The following is a 17,384-nucleotide window of genomic DNA, read 5'->3' as shown; positions in this document are numbered from 1 at the left end:
GGGTGAGACTTGAAACCGGCCTGTCAGGTGCCTGGGGACTCGTTAGTGAAGGTGCTACAGCACCAATGACACATTTGACTAATTCTAAGAGTCAAAGGGGAATTTGAGCATTTACTCTATGTGGCCACCAATGTATGATTAACCCCAACCATACTGCAAGTAAGAAGGTGGGACAGTGATTTGCCACACTGGAGCCCAGACTCAAGGGAATTGTAATATAAAAATCAAATATTTGACTATAGTTTAATTTATTGACATTACTGAGTCGCCCCAAGAGAGCCTTTGACCGATTGTCCACAGCAACCACTGAGAGTCAAGTGTGAAATGGGTACTTGCCCCAGTTCCTCAATTCCATAGTAGGCCAGGCCATGGGGCATCATGAGTAAAACACTTCAACCACCATGGAAGTCCCTTCGTGCCCCCTGGCCCTTTGAAAGGGTGTTTGACACCATCCCCTTGGCCAGAGCAGCTGTGCCAAACAATACACGTCTAAGTTCAGCTCCGTGTCTCCTTCATCTAGTGGTTGCAGGACTTCCCCTTTGAAAATCTACTATCCATTCTTGCATTAAGTTACATTTGACAGTATGCTATTAAGTTCTGAGAAAAAGGCTCTTAAGAATTATGGAGATCATTACAAAATATTAGCAACCTAATGAGTATTAGCATCTTTGTTATTTACACTCTCTAGACCACTGAACATGTGCCAATTTATCTCCTCATCTCTTGCTTTTCCCCTTTTATTTATCTTTTTTCCCCCTTTTTTCTAATTTTAGTTTCTTCTTTTTTCCCCTCTTCTCCAACCAACACAACCCCCTCCTCCTTTTTATTCCCCCCTTTCCTTTCCCCTTACCCCCTCCCCCCTTTTTTTCCCCCTATCCTTCCTTTACTTCCACCCTGCCCCGTGCTCCCCGTTCCGGCCAGACCGAACCAGTGGCAGCCTCGCTCGCCGCTGGGAAACTACGTTTCCCAACGACACGCGTGTAGGCAGCCTACAGAGCTGCCGGGAAACTACGTTTCCCGACTACAATCGCGGGTTGGGCGTATCCGCCCAAGCAAGGGATCTCCTTGAGCCACGGCCGCCGAACACGGCGGCTCTGGTGATCCCCGAAGGATCAGTAAGTGAGGGCAGCGTCATCCATGGGCGCCCCCTTGGCCATTTCCGGCCCCCGACACGTCCGGGGCCGGCCGGAGTCCTCCTTGGCTTACAGAAACAACGGCAGCTCGCAAGACTTCCGGCCCCCGGGCCGCGACGGTGATTGCCAGAAGCTGCAGCTCATTCTACCTTATTTAGACCACTATATCAGCTACCGACAATCAGGCCACTTTACCCAAGCGGTCCTGAATGAGAGGTCGGTATAGGCGCACAGAGAGCGCCCACCTTTGATGCAGTGAGTCGGCCACCGTTGGAGACAGATAAGAAGCCTCCTTTCTCCCTCCTCTCTCCTGTTCCAACTTTCCATGTCTTCCCTTTTCTTTTTTTCTCTTTTTTCTCTCTTTTCCCTTCTCTTTCTCAGGTTCTGTTCCCTCTTCTCTTGTTTTCTTTCTTTTCTTCTTTCCTTTCTTTGTCCTTCCCCCCTCCCTCTCTGCCCCTCCCCCGTTTTTTCCTCCCCCCTTTTTTCCCCTCTAGTGACCTCCTTCTCAGATGTCTACTGTTTTTCACCCTGTTCTTGGCTTCTACCTGCTACTTCTTGACTACCCCCGTTCTATCTATTTTTTCATCTTTGTTCTCCCCTTCTGCTCTTTTCCTCCTAACCCTAGAGTCTGACTATAAGGGGACGCTCCCTCTCCAGGATACCAGAGGCTATTAGCCTCCATTGTTAGGGTAAGGAATTGTCTGCCCTTACCTATCGTTCACCTTGCATAGCTAGCATTGCTGCGACTGTTATTTATAATTGCTACCAGTACTCCTGTGTTCTGCATGACATTTGTCACGTGTGTTGTGGTTTGCTGTGGATCATCTTCTCACCGTCAATTTTGGTCTGTTTTTTTTATTAATTTTATTTATTGTAGGTCCTCCCCAGGTATTCCCTTGGTTAAGGTAGGCCCTTCCTCACCCCTTTTTCCACTGTGATTATTTCTGCAGCGCTTAATAAGCATATGCAACAGGGATCCAACGCCCTGATGAATGCCCAGAGACCCTCCATAGCTCAATCATAAGGGCAGAAACATGTCGGCTACTTCCTTTAAATAGGTGACCTTGTGAGTCATTGTTCTCACATTGGTTCCCCATTTCTTTTAATCACACCACACAGAACCTTCTATTAAACTCACCCAGGTATCTGAGTAGGTGTTTTTATTTCCATAGCATAGCTGGATCCCCCTTTTCCAGAAATCAAATTAATTTACGCACTCCCTCTTGTTCTTTTAACAGTGAGGTTGAGTCCGCCCAGGTGGTATTGTCCTACCTGGGTGGGGCTAGATGGTCATATGATGAAGCATGACACTATATAGTGTGTGAGACCACCTAGTCCGTAAAGGAAATTCCCCTCTACAGACCTCATACAACCCCACAATCCATCCACAATTTACCTTTAGTCGAGGTACAAGATTGGTCTAGTGTCGCAACTGGCACACTATTGATCTACTTATAGTTACAAGAACCCCGTACTCTCTTTTGTGATTTAGTATTGTGTTTGGGGAGTCGAGTACGGTGTGTGTCCTTCCCGCTTCCTCATACTCTCCTCTTCTAAGCAGAACTAGAGAGTTAACAAGCTCCAAATTCACACTGGTGACAGCAGGCTACACAAATATTGCATATGTCACATATTGACAACTTAATGAAAGTTCTTCAATTAATTGTTCCTATCATATGCCAAATGCTATTTAAAATTGTCTCAAGTGTCAAGCCATTAGGCGGCACGTTCCATCTGAATCCTGGCTAAAAAGCTTAACTCTGGTGCTACAAAAGTACTCTGTGAATGTTGAAAGCAAAATGTTACTTACCCAGTAACCATCTGTTCGCAGTGTGTAGATTCACCTGCTATGCATAATCCTGCCATCAAGTGTTGGGCATGAACGCTGTAAATGTTCGACAAAGTGTTTTGAGTCACTGGGTGCCTTGTGACTCCACACTTGGTTGGGAATGCGCACAGGCACAGACTACATTTATTCTTCAGTTTGTTTGAAACTTAAAAAGATTGAAAAATCTGCTTATCAAAAAAAATGGCATCTTCCGGAACAGCAAAAGTCTGAAATATGATTCAACTGAAGCATATTAATCAACCATAATTTGGTTTTCTTTCCATACCTATTTGAAGGTAGATTTACAATTACCTTTGGCATTCACCCTCCTGAAAGGCATTACTAAATGGGGGGGGGGGGGAAGTCAGAATTCCAACTGAGGCAGCACCCCCAAGGAGCCGACCTTAAATCAATTATTTTGACATTCAGGACTTCAGAAGTTCATCTCTAGGGCCTATGTTACAAAAGGTAAGTGGGGAATAAGAAAATACTTAGTTACTTGAAACAATAGTTTTGCAGATTGACTTTTAATGCAAGCAGCCCGAGACACACCTGGATTGGGATTATATTTAGATCCCAATGCAAGTGAGAGGCCCTGACTGGACAAGTTGTGTAGTTATGGAAGATAGGTGAAAGGGGCCATCCAGCTAAAAGAAAAGAACAGTTCTTTCACCCTGTCCTGCATCACTAACAATCACCAGGAAAGCATTCTAGTCTGTTCTTTTGCCTGAGGATGATGCCTTGGTTTTTAGGGCTTACTACGATATCCTTCATCGGATAGCTCCTTTAAAGATCAAAAATTCTAAACATAGGAACTGCCTTCTTTCCTAGATGCAAACTTCATTGTACTACATCCTTAAGGTTTTAATCTAGTCAAAGATCCTCGGTAGAATGCTTATTTACTTTAGTCACTTGTATTTCACTGATTTCTTACACGCATACACATGACAATGCTCCTGGGTAATGCACTAGAAACTGGAGTACTGTAACCATGGGTGCCTCTTGTATTTTGCCTAAATATACCGCCTAGTAATTCACAAGGTAAACTGTGTTCTAATATAGAGTCTTAACTACAAAACAATACCATGCCCTTGAAATAGGATATAGCTGACGACTTACTCTCAACTTCAGTAGTTCAGAATTCTGTACTTGGCCTTATGGATCTAAATACAGTGGGTTTGAAAGTAATCACAAACACTTGCACCTTTGTCTAAAAAGCCATGTTTATTTTGCACAGGTACAGAACAGGAAAACAGTATCATCTGGAGTAGTCATACAAAATTATAAAACAAATACAATTTTGATAAAATACTTTGCCACTATAACACTTTCGTTTGTGTCTTGCATTTATTTTGAACAGTTTTTGTTTCTCAACCACTTTCCCCCACAGTGCATTTTTTAAAATGATTTTTCCAGGATGAACTCCATACACTTTAAGATTTAACAAGGATAACGGCCATCTGAACTGAAGCCATTAGACCATTGAAGCAACCCCACTATAATTTTTATAGGACCAAAAATACTTGGTTGTTTTAAACATTTACACTAGATAACATTATGAAAAATAAAATCTGTATACATACACACCTCGCGCCTCTCAGCCCCTCCCACCCAAAAAAAGAAACTTCAAACTGTCAAGAGAATAAGGTAATTAAAAAATAATAATTAAATGTACATTTTTTCTACATGGAACTATGTTACAGAACTGGAACCGATCAAACTTCAGAAAAAGAAAATGTGTCTTTAAAAATATACAGAAAAGCGTTACGATTGTTTAAGAATAAAGAAAACAAGACAAAGGAATGTAAATGGTTTCCTTTGTTTTATTACAAGTTCTTGATCGTTCCATAATTTGATACATAACCTTTTACAAAACTATGAAAAAAGTACAAGAATGTCTGGTACTTTCAACAGCCACCGCTTTCCCCAAAACAATGTTACAACATGCAATTGTTAAGGCAGCGTCTTTCCATAGTTGGGAAAGGAATACTTTTCATTCCTTAAAGTCTCTCTTCTGGTGTAGCGGTTGTCTCTCTTCCGTCAACGTCTTTTGTCTTTCCTGTCTGACTTGCGATCTCTTTCACTTCTGGATGGTCTCTTGCCTGCTCGACTACTTTCTGACATAGACCTCTTCCTGGTAGTCCTGTCCGACCTTGAACTTTTGTCCTTTGATCCTTTTAAATCTCGGCTACTAACTTTGGAAGACTTGTGACTTCTGTCTAACCCCGTAGCATCCCTTCGCTTCCTATCTGCGCTCCTTCTGCGCTTCCTGTCCCTAACATGCCCACCTCTCCCTCTGCTGCGGCTTCTACTCTCACTACTGCTACTGGTGCTACTGCTGCTGCCCCGGCTACTGCTGCCACTACTTGTGCTAGTGCTGCTAGAACTGCTCCGACTGGAACTACTACCAGTGCTAGAACTGCTCTCACTACTACTGCTCTCACTGCTGCTAGTACTGCTGCTGCTACTACTACGGCCTCCTCTACTCTTACTGATTTTGTTTTTAGTTCGACCCCTACTTCGGCTTCTAGCTTTACTTTTATGTGGTAAAGGAGGTAATGGAATATCCTGCACCTGCATCTCAGCCAGTTTAAAAGCTGATAAAGCAGCTTCTTCATCCACTGCTTCGTGTATTGTACCAATCGAATGAGAAAATGGCTCTGGCTCCGGCTCGGCCTCCTGCTCTGGCTCGGCTTCCTGCTCTGGCTCGGCTTCCTGCTCTGGCTCAAGCTCTGGTTGCAGCTCTACTTCAGGCCTGAACTCTGGCTCAAGCTCCCTCTCCTGCTTCTCTGGAGATTCAGTTTCCATTTCAGGATAATCATTCTCTCTCTCCATTTCAGCAACAGATTCATTCTCTGGCTGAGTTTCATAGTCTACCATACTATAGTCTATTTCTTGCCTACCTTCTGCTGCTGTTTCAAAATCATCATCATGGTTATTTTCAGTCATGTTTTGCTCAACAGCTGAATATTCATTGTTTTCATCCCTTGCTTCCTCACTTTCCTCATACACTAACATACTTTCCTCATACATAAGTGTACTTTCCTGGTAACTGTCTTCCTGCTGTTCACATTCCCTCATGTCCACTTCATCAACATCTACTCTAGCACTAGCTTCCAACCTTAGATCTTCCTCCTCCTCATGTACTACCTCCTCCTCTTGCTCCTTTTCTACATCACTATGAGTTGGACACACTTCATTTTCTTCCTCTCTTGCTTCCTCCCTTTCTAGATCATTGCTCTGGTTACCTGTCACCTCCATCACCTCTAGAACATCCGTCTCTTCCTCGAGTTGAACCACCTTACCCTCTTCGCGCTCCTTGTTCTCTTTGTTCTGCTCTTCATTCGGTTCTTCCCGCTGTGCCGCTGGTTGTTCCTTTTCCTTCAGAGACTGGCGCCTAGGCCTGGCCTCCATTTTGTTAAGCTGGTCTGCAAACTCCAAGCGTCGTTTCTCAAGTAATGCTGTGAAATCAAAATAAACAATTTAGGTAAATATGCAAAAACAGCAAGATATCGGCATGATCTTAAAAATTAAGGCATCAGATATGTTGTTCCAGCTATATTACACAACTTTCTTCTGGGTGTCTAAAGTAGTTCAAGTGACCTGCAAATCCACAATGTTTTGTACAGTGACCATTGCAGTGTTAGAGGAGCAAAACGGTGGCTAAACAACTCAAGTCACATTCCAGACATCTCAATTACATGAAAACCTGAACTGCCCTTAAATGGTTAAAAGCTGCAATACAGCAGTAACGCCAGCACTGTTTTGATTAGTTCCTGTAGAGATGTTGTACGTAGTTGGTAAGTTAAGACTGAAGCATTTTTCAGCTTTAAGCATCCGAATGGCAAATCATAACCCGCAAGTCTGATTTAAGACTCCAATAACACTCCAACGTAACCATTTAGAACTTGGATGTGATGTGCTAAGTTAAAAATATTTATTACAATTAACAGGAGACAAAATAGGTCACTCTTACAAACCTTACACATTGGTTATTCATGAGCAATATTTGATATTAAGTGTGAAGTAGTTCAGCGAGTGCACCCCGTGACCCTGAGTAGTAGATATGGGCAGTCATTAGCTTTGAAATGCACTTGCTAAATTTAAGGAAAGATCAAACATGCTCCTAAAACAACTGGTGACGTGAAATGTGTGTTAATTCCTACAGTGATTTCTATATTGGAATATTGTGTGCAGCAAGGAGGGGAATCAATGGGAAAAGGTTTATCAGACAAAAAAGTATAAACAAAAATACATTTTAGAAATTCCCCATCGCAACAATAGTCTGTAAATGGTAAACATTTCCTTTTAGTTGTTAAAATACTGGCACGTTGTGCATGCTCAGGTTGAGAAGCTAATGGAAGAATTTACGAATTCGGAAAAAAAATGAAGGAAAACACAAAATCACTACTTCACACAACCATGAAAATCCTACTAACTGAACAATGCAGCCCTTTTTTTTTTTTTTTTTTTTTAACATCACCTTAGCTCAATATATTAGCCTTGACATATTTTTAGAACACAGGTTCAGATGGAAGACATTGTCTTAAAATATATTGCATATGCAGGCAAAAAAAAAAAAATTTTAAAAGAAATTGCATTTTTGCACCCAGAAAGAAAAAAAATGTACTCGAGTTATTTTTGTGGGCAGATAAACAGGTCAACTTTGATTAGTCACATTTATTACAAAGGACTTAACTATGGACGACTACTAAATATCTTGTAACAAGCATTAGCAAAGTCGATAGACTTGTCTTTTTGACCTATTGCCAATGCTTTTTGTAGATGTTGTGCCGCATCAAAAATAAATAAATACAAATAAAAAAGGTACAATGACGCAAGCATGCATAAATGTGTCACGATGCTGCAGGCATGTACCACTCCATTTTACTAACTGTTTTACTGTCCAAGATTGTGGATGCCACATGACTTGCAATATATCTTTTTAACTTGATATTTACTTGCATAAAACTTTATTTTCATTTTGCATTACCAACCAGACAGTATAAAATGTTAAATCAGTTGATAGCGAGGTACATAAGCTACGAACGTGGAAATTACAGTGGAGTATGACCAATTGTCAAGCAAGTTAGACAGCTCAGTGTGACGAATGCATTAACAACACGGGCATTACCAATTACTGGTATACAATCTTCCACAAAAAACTAACCCCGGAGTCTCAATGTACAGCTCTCTTCTCTCAACACCACCAGTCCTCACACGAGGCGTTTGGACACTCGTTCCAATAAGCATATATCCTAAACTAAGTAAGGCCTCTGACTCGGCTCCATCTGTAGCCTAATCCCCACTGTCTTTGCTGCGTGTGCGTGCTAGATATGCCCGGGTAAGAGCCCCAAATAATGATAAATAATAGAAATATGATTTCAAATGGGCATGAGTTAATGACAGGTCTATGCCTGGGTATTATAGTGCGTCTTGTCAGTATGCCATTCTTGTAATGTGGGGGGAGGGGTGCCCTCATCCAGTGCATTGCTATTCACGCCAGTAGGAGCCATAACGAGACTGGCTGCCTGCAGGTAACCTAGCAGCCCTAACAGAGGAGTGTGTGCTATGTCCTTGCCTGTGATTTCTCTTAGCTCCCGGAACATAGTGAGTCAGTAATGCTGCACGCCTGGGCAAAACCATGAGACATGTGTAAATTCAGCATCACCTCTTCCACACCAGACAGTATGAATCTTCGTGCAGGCCGTAGCAGAAAAGCGAAGCCGAGGTGAAGTACACCCAATGAAGATATCTGAAATGTATTAATCGGTGACAGTCATTTAAGGAGGTCGTATGACCCACTGAACAGCAGTAGCCCTGCTGTTCATCACGGATGACTAGGTTTAAATACTCTTGCCAATCTAAATGCGCCTTAGGAACGTCAGGCATCTTGCAATAAGGCATATATTTTTGTGGATTACTCGTAGTGGTGCTATCATCTGCAGCAGGTAAGTAACAAAGGTTCTGCTAGGGCTTCGCCCAGGAGAGCCTGCATTGCGTGGCGAGTGCAATAAAAATGAAATTGTCCTAGAACCGTAGATGCTGCAGCCTGTGCACCTACTTGGGCCCAGTCGCGCAAGACTCCTTCAAAATAGTCATCCATTTGTCATATGCCAAGCTCGTGTAAAGCATTCGCCACCGCCCTCTCCTGCTCTAGCAGGAACCACATACACCACTCCAACGGCAGTAGAGCAGAGCAGTGGCTTGTCTTGCAGATCCGCTGAGTTCTTCCAAAGACCGTGTATAGTACCAGAACGATCCACAGTATGAAACCAATACACTGGCTTGCTAAACAGAAACTGGGGTAGTGATGGAGGAAGAGCTGCATCCCCCTCAAAGTAGAGGTGTGGCAAATCCACTGGCCCATGAAAAAGTGGGCAAGCATATACTGTGCGGCCCTATAATAATCCTAGAAGTCTGGACCATTCAGCCCTCCCATTGCATACGGGAGCTTGAGTGTCCCAAAGAACCCGCAGCTGCTTAACTGCCTATGCCAAGTGCACCATCAAGGCACGGAAATTGTGGAACACCATGTAGGCAGCAGAATAGAAATTTTGGCAAATAAATAGAAAATGGGGCAGCACCATCATCTTCATGAGGGCTATGCTCCACATAGGGAGACTGGTAGGCAGATCCAACGATCTATTGTCTCCATCAGGCGCTGTATTGCCCTCCCACAGTTCTGACATGACTACCTCTGGGTGTGTGTAGACCTGGATGGCCAAATATTGCACCAAGCTTGTTGTCCACTGTAGTGTATACTCTGGTCGTATTTGTGCTGTGGTTAGGGGGGGAAGATGAGGGACATGTACCAGTCGCAAATCAGAATAGCCACCAAATGGGACAACCTCCCAAAGGGCTGGACAGAGATTATGTTGCAGTTTTCTGACATACAAAAGGGTATCATCCGCATTGGAAGACACTATCAGGTTGTAATGTAGAAAAAGTATAACCCAGTAGGTGTGGTAGTCGCACATCACAGAGGCCAGCGGTTCAGTTACAAGCAAATACAGCAGTGGAGAGAGGTGGAAGCCCTGATGGGTGCCTCTCATAAAAGGGATGGGATCAGCACTACGTCGTTAACACAAACCTGTGCTGTCTTTTCAGTGTAAAGAACCCGAATCTGTTTCGGGAAGACGTCAATCACTCCCATACGGCAAAGCACAGAGAACATGAACCTCCCACTCCACTGAGCTGAAGGCTTTCTCTGCGTCTATGCTCGCTGTGGCGTGCACATCAGGGTCAAAGTGGAAATCACGCCAAAGATCTGGAAATTATATACAAGGGACTGACCAGTTATAAAACTGGACTGCTCTGGACCTACAATACCTGGGAGTAGTGGTGCTAGGCAGTATTTTCGCGAAGAGTTTCGTATCAGACAAAGGCCGGTAAGACGACTAATGGTCCGCTGGTTTGCCCGGCTTTGGCAGGTTGACCAAAAGTGACTCCCCCCATCATAGGTGACATACAACCATCAGATGGGGCACAAATCTATCCTGATAGGCTTTATAAAAGGCCACCAACAGCCTATCTGTACCCAGCGCCTTACCTCTCTTCATATCTTTCAACATCTCCACTATTTCTGTAGGGTGTAGCGGGGCAATGACAATCCCTAAGTTCCGTCGTCAGCCAGTTCATGGTGATACGGGACAAGGATCAAGAACTCCGGAGGACAGCAGCCCTGTCTAAAAATAAACTGCACCAAAGTACTCCAGAGCCTCCCCGGATCCGCAAGTTCCTGACCACTCTGCACCAGACGCCCACAGCCATTGTCCAGGTGGCCCAACCAGCTAGAGAGGATCTCTGGGTGATTCCGAGCAAGTGCCCACCCTGGGTTGACCTCTCCTGCCCCTCACAATGCCTGCAGTGGGAATACAGAGGACCTCCCTGCCCGCTAAAGCTCGAGACAAAGATATCCTCTGCCAGCCTGTGAGGAACTCCTGGACTCTATATACTATATCAAAATGAGATATAGTGTGCACAGAGCCAGCTTCCTACATGGACGTTCTGCGGTATCTTCAGAGGCTGTCTCACTCCCGGGCATATCCGTGCCATGTTATGGTAAGATAGCAATCACACTGCAAACCACACATTGTATTTAACACTCGCTGATCAAATGACGACAGTTGTGTATATCCCAATCCAACCCTGTCCCATGCTGTGCCCCCTAACGAATGGCACAGCTGTAGAATACACATTCCCTCTAACCAACCCCATCAACCCCAAATGCATGGGGACAGATTGTGCCCGCGAGCACCCCGCTACATAAAGTTGCAGGGTGCAGTTTTACAAAAAATGTATTTGTTAATTAACCAACAAAGTCAATCATATCCCCCTCACCCCGCAGCCAAGCATTAGACGAACAGGGAGCCAACACTAATACAGCCATTGCAACGAACACATTCCCTGAGGTGTGGGTTGATTGCTCTTGATGACCAGAGCAATCTACTCACACCTCAGGGGCTTTCTCACAGCCAGCATCCACCACCAACCCTCCATGTGCCCCAACCACAAACATTGGCAGTGTGGGCAAGTCCACGCAAACAACTTAACAGTAACGGAATAAGGCTGCATAAAGTAAATAGAGCCTCATTATTAGAAGAACTAGTGCAGATTCAGGTAACATGAAGTAAGCGTGATATCAGTCCACTCCTTCCAGTTCCTGGGAGGTCCCCAAATTCTCCTCCTCCAACCTCAGGGAGCACCGTCGCAAAGTCATCACCTACAGCTGCTTGAGGAACTTCAAGAGTTTGTGGTTACTGAACATCTTGGGCGTCCCATTTACAATCACCCGTCGGCAAGCTGGTAGAACAGAGCATAGTAAATTTATAGTCTTGTAGCTTACATTTACCAGGAAGAAAACGGTTTCCTTACCTCCTGCACCTGTAGCATAAAGTCTGGGAATAAAGACATTTCATGCACCCTTATATTGAAAAGTTTTCAATTCCCGAGAACTACATGTGGGGTAGTGGAGTGGTCTAGAATTGTCGGCAGCAGATGGGGTGCAAGCGAGTGGTGAGTGCACTTTACCACGAAAATGTCAGCAACGGTCTCTCGCCCCAGCAACTCAATGGACATTCACTCCACAAATGCATCCATGTTCCCAAAGTTAGTTGATTCTGCCAGACCCACAATATGTAAATTGTTTCAACAGAAGCTTGCTTCGAAGTCCTCAGCTTTGGCCTCATTCGCTGAAAACGTCTTCTCCAGCTGCTGTCGAGCCCCCAAAGCGGATAGATGGTCATCCTTCATGTAAGATACTCACCGCTCCACTTGATCCAGACGCTGCACATGTTTATCAACAAGCTCCTACATTCTGTCCATCCAGCAGGAGAGAGGAGCTTTCCATCAATCTTGGTGAGGCTAAGCTGCATGACTTTGGGGGGGGGGGGGGGGGGGGGGGGGGGGTCAGTTGATATGGCCAGTACACAATGGTCTCATTAAGGTGATAGCTGTACTGCAATCTTGAGCCCCAGTCGATATGGGCAACGCTCCCAGGTATTGAGGATACAGCTTGACAGTGCTGTAAACGGGGGAGCCAGTCTCATTCCATGCATTGCAGGGCATTCAAAGAGAGCTATGTGAAGGTGCGCACTGCTATCCTTAGGTCGATTACACCCCTCCTTCACCTCACAAGCAGGCTGGCTCTGGTGGATTACTCCCTGATGGCACCAACACAGACAAAAGCACAGCAGCGCAACTGCCTGCATAGTACCAATTGCTCGGGGGCCCGCTACTCCCAGAGCATTCGCAATAAAAAGTAATGTCTACAGGAGTCCCCCAGCATTACTGTGTTCTCCCTGCTGAGCACACCGACATACGGGGAGGGATGAGGGCAGGTGCCCGCCTCAATCTGAATGTGTGAAGCACCTCCAATGGCTGCAGCATGTCTCCTCCACTGCCATTAGCGTCTCAACAAGGAGAGTTGCTCGTGGATTGGGCGGAATGGTGAGTACACCTCACCAGGCATCAGGGGCTCCGGCGATACCTAAATGAAGCATTCCTCTGGGTAGCAGATTGTTGAGGCAGGCCTCCCAGCTTGCTCCCGGTCCCAGCCGCATGGCTGATGGTGGCAGACCGCAAATGAAGCTCCGGCTCCAAATTGGAGCAGAATTTCATCAGAAGGTTGGGCACTCAATGTGGGCATATACAATGAGGCAGGGAGACGAATGGAGCAAAGGAACATGAATTGGGAAGCAACAGAGGAACATTGGGTGTGTGTTGAAAGAAAAAAAAAAAACACAACAGGTGGCAGAAACGGTAGACAAGCTACGGTGTGGGACAGGAGGGAGAAAGAGCTGAGAGGAGCAGGCAGGGGTGAGTACTGGGGACGGAGGGGTGGGTTGGAAGGCAACGTAACAAGGGCAAGAGCAGGAACACGTGCTTTCGTGAAGTGCTTTTAGAAAAAAAGCACTGTCAGAGCCAATAGGTCTCGCCTATACAAGAGTTATTGGATTGGCAATGTGTTTTTGCAATGTTGTACACCGCTGTGGCTTCTGTTCAGCATGTGTAGGAAGTTGGCTCTGTATGTGCTATTTCAAAGTAAGGAATAGCATGCACAGAGTCCAAGGATTCCCCTTAGAGGTAAGATAGTGGCAAAAAGAGATAATTCTACTGCTCTATTTTGTGGTAGTGTGGTCGAGCAGTAGGCTTATCAAAGGAGTAGTGTTAAGCATTTGTTGTACATACACACAGGCAATAAATGAGGAACACGCACTGAGAGACAAATCCAGCCAATAGGTTTTGTTATAGAAAAATATATTTTCTTAGTTTATTTTAAGAACCACAGGTTCAAATTCTACATGTAATATCTCATTTGAAAGGTATTGCAGGTAAGTACTTTAGGAACTTTGAATCATTACATTAGCATTTATACTTTTTACATAAAACACAATAAGCTGTTTTAAAAGTGGACACAGTACAATTTTCACAGTTCCTGGGGGAGCTAAAGTATGGTTATTTTTAACAGGTAAGTAAGTCACTTACAGGTCTCAGTTTTTGGTCCAAGGTAGCCCACCGTTGGGGGTTCAGAGTCACCACACCAGCAGCTCAGGGCCGGTCAGGTGCAGAGGTCAAAGAGGTGCCCAAAACACATAGGCTTCAATGGAGAGAAGGGGGTGCCCCGGTTCCAGTCTGCCAGCAGGTAAGTACCCGCGTCTTCGGAGGGCAGACCAGGGGGGTTTTTGTAGGGCACCGGGGGGGGGGGGGGGGTACACAAGTCCACACAGAAAGTACACCCTCAGCAGCGCGGGGGGCGGCTGGGTGCAGTGTGCAAACAAGCGTTGGGTTCTCTGTTGATTTAAATGGGAGACCAAGGGGTCTCTTCAGCTGTGCAGGCAGGCAAGGGGGGGGGGGGGGGGGGGCTCCTCGGGGTAGCCACCACCTGGGCAAGGGAGAGGCCCTCCTGGGGGTCACTCCTGCACAGGAGTTCCGTTCCTTCAGGTGCTGGGGGCTGCGAGTGCAGGGTCTTTTCCAGCCGTTGGGAAATAGAGTTCAGGCAGTCGCGGTCAGGGGGAGCCTCGGGATTCCCTCTGCAGGCGTCGCTGTGGGGGTTCAGGGGGGACAACTTTGGTTACTCACAGTCTTGGAGTCGCCGGAGGGTCCTCCCTGAGGTGTTGGTTCTCCACCAGTCGAGTCGGGGTCGCCGGGTGCAGTGTTGCAAGTCTCACGCTTCTTGCGGGGATTTGCAGGGGTCTTTAAATCTGCTCCTCTGTAACAAAGTTGCAGTTCTTTTGGAGCAGTGCCGCTGTCCTCTGGAGTTTGTCTTTCTTGAAGCAGGGCAGTCCTCAGATGATTCAGAGGTCGCTGGTCCCTTGGAAAGCATCGCTGGAGAAGGTTTCTTTGGAAGGCAGGAGACAGGCCGGTAAGTCTGAGGCCAAAGCAGTTGGTGTCTTCGGTTCTTCCTCTGCAGGGGTTTTTCAGCTCAGCAGTCCTCTTCTTCTTGTAGTTTCAGGAATCTCAACTCTTAGGTTCAGGGGAGCCCTTAAATACTAAATTTAAGGGCGTGTTTAGGTCTGGGGGGTTAGTAGCCAATGGCTACTAGCCCTGAGGGTGGGTGCACCCTCTTTGTGCCTCCTCCCAAGGGGAAGGGGTCACAAACCTATCCCTATTGGGGGAATCCTCCTTCTACAAGATGGAGGATTTCTAAAAGTCAGAGTCACCTCAGGACACCTTAGGGGCTGTCCTGACTGGCCAGTGACTCCTTCCTTGTTTTTCTCATTATCTCTCCTGGACTTGCCGCCAAAAGTGGGGGCTGGGTCCAGGGGGCGGGCATCTCCACTAGCTGGAGTGCCCTGGGGCATTGTAACACGAAGCTTGAGCCTTTGAAGCTCACTGCTAGGTGTTACAGTTCCTGCAGGGGGGAGGTGTGAAGCACCTCCACCCAGAGCAGGCTTTGTTTCTGTCCTCAGAGAGCACAAAGGATCTCACCGTATGAGGTCAGAAACTCGACTCTCAGCAGCAGGCTGGCAGAGACCAGTCAGTCCTGCACTGAACAATTGGGTAAAATACAGGGGGTATCTCCAAGATGCCCTCTGTGTGCATTTTTTAATAAATCCAACACTGGCATCAGTGTAGGTTTATTATTCTGAGAAGTTTGATACTAAACTTCCCAGTATTCAGTGTAGCCATTATGGAGCTGTGGAGTTCGTTTTTGACAGACTCCCAGACCATATATTCTTATGGCTACCCTGCACTTACAATATCTAATGTTTTGCTTAGACACTGTAGGGGCATAGTGCTCATGCACCTATGCCCTCACCTGTGGTATAGTGCACCCTGCCTTAGGGCTGTAAGGCCTGCTAGAGGGGTGACTTACCTATGCCACAGGCAGTGTGAGGTTGGCATGGCACCCTGAGGGGAGTGCCATGTCGACTTAGTCATTTTCTCCCCACCAGCACACACAAGCTGGCAAGCAGTGTGTCTATGCTGGGTGAGGGGTCCCTAAGGTGGCATAAGACATGCTGCAGCCCTTAGAGACCTTCCCTGGCATCAGGGCCCTTGGCACCAGGGGTACCAGTTACAAGGGACTTACCTGGGTGCCAGGGTTGTGCCAACTGTGGAGACAATGGTACATTTTTAGGTGAAAACACTGGTGCTGGGGCCTGGTTAGCAGGTTCCCAGCACACTTCTCAGTCAAGTCAGCATCAGTATCAGGCAAAAAGTGGGGGGTAACTGCAAAAGGGAGCCATTTCTTTACAGCATGGCTAAAAGTTAGTGGCGTAGTGGAATGAGGGAGTAGTGTATCTTATGAGGGGGGGAACAGTTTAGGAGTCTGAAGTTTGGGGGGGGGGGGGGGATTGCCTTGGAGTGGGAGGGAGACAAGGAAATGGGCCTGAGTTGGGTGTGTGAAAATGTCTTGAGTGGAGGGATTGGATTGCAGTGGGGCGTTGTGCATTTGAGTGGGGAGCAGAACAGAGTGGACTGGAGTGGGGTGGGGTGGACTGGAGTGCAGTGAACTGGAATGGTGCACGGTAGACTGGATTGGGGTGGGGTGGGCTTTTGGGAGTGGGATAGATAGGAATGGGGAGAATTTGATTAGTGTGGGGTGGACTGGAGTGGGCTGGATTAAGGTAGTTTGGTATAGGGCAGACTGGGGAGAATAAGGGTGGGCTGGTTTGGGGTGGACTAAGGTGAACTGGAGTGGGGTGGGTGGATAGGGCTGTGGTGGAATGGAGTGAGGTAGAATGGATCTGAGTGGACTGGACTGAAGAGCGGTGGGTTGGACTGGAGAGCAGTGGATTGGAATGGGATGGATTGGACTGGAGTGGGGTGGATTGGACGGGAGAGTGGTGGGTTAAATTGCAATGGGGTGGACTGCACTGGGGTGGACTGGACTAGAGTACCGTGGATTGAATTGGTGTGTGCTGGAGAAGGGTGGGCTGGAGTGGGGTGATTTGGCGGGAGTGGGGTGGTTTGGTGGAGGCTGGATTGGGGTCAGTATTGGAATGGGGTGGGGTTGATTGGAGTGGGATGAATTGAGATGTGGTGGGGTGGATTCGAGTGGATCAGAGTGGAGAAGGGGGGGGGGGGGGACAGGTTGGAGTGGGGAAGACAATTTTGGATTGGCGTGGGGAAGACTGGAGTATGGGAGACTGTTTTGGATTGGAGTGGGGTAGATTGCTTTGGACTGAAGGTGGGCAGCTTGTTTTGGATTAGAGCCGGGCAGATCGGAGTGGGGCAGATTGTTTTGAATTGGTATAGGGCAGACTGGAGTGGAGCAGATTGTTTTGGAGTGGCATGGGAAAGAGTGAAGAGAGGCAGACTGTTTTGGACTGGAGCGGGGAAGATTGTTTTGGACTTTGGACTGGACCTGGGCAGACTGTTTTGGACTAGAGAGGAGGCAAACTGCTTTATTTTGGAGTGGGGCAGATTGAACTGTTTTGGATTAGGGTGGGGCAGCCTGTTTTGGATTTGAGCGG

The 17,384-nt window shown here is 46.5% G+C and overlaps 1 protein-coding gene across 1 annotated transcript in view; it reads right to left on the bottom strand.

Moving 5' to 3' along the window:
• Positions 1–4,166: 4,166 nt before the first annotated feature.
• PNN (pinin, desmosome associated protein) overlaps positions 4,167–17,384 on the bottom strand; it is an 86,327-nt gene continuing 73,109 nt past the window's right edge. Inside the window, exon 9 of the mRNA XM_069208614.1 lies at positions 4,167–6,422. Coding sequence (XP_069064715.1) covers positions 5,002–6,422 — 1,421 coding nt within the window. The 3' untranslated portion in view covers positions 4,167–5,001. The remainder of the gene's footprint in view (positions 6,423–17,384) is intronic.

This window comes from Pleurodeles waltl, chromosome 9 (genome assembly GCF_031143425.1).
Source record: "Pleurodeles waltl isolate 20211129_DDA chromosome 9, aPleWal1.hap1.20221129, whole genome shotgun sequence".
Taxonomy (NCBI): domain Eukaryota; kingdom Metazoa; phylum Chordata; class Amphibia; order Caudata; family Salamandridae; genus Pleurodeles; species Pleurodeles waltl.
This window is presented reverse-complemented; position numbering and strand designations above follow the sequence as displayed.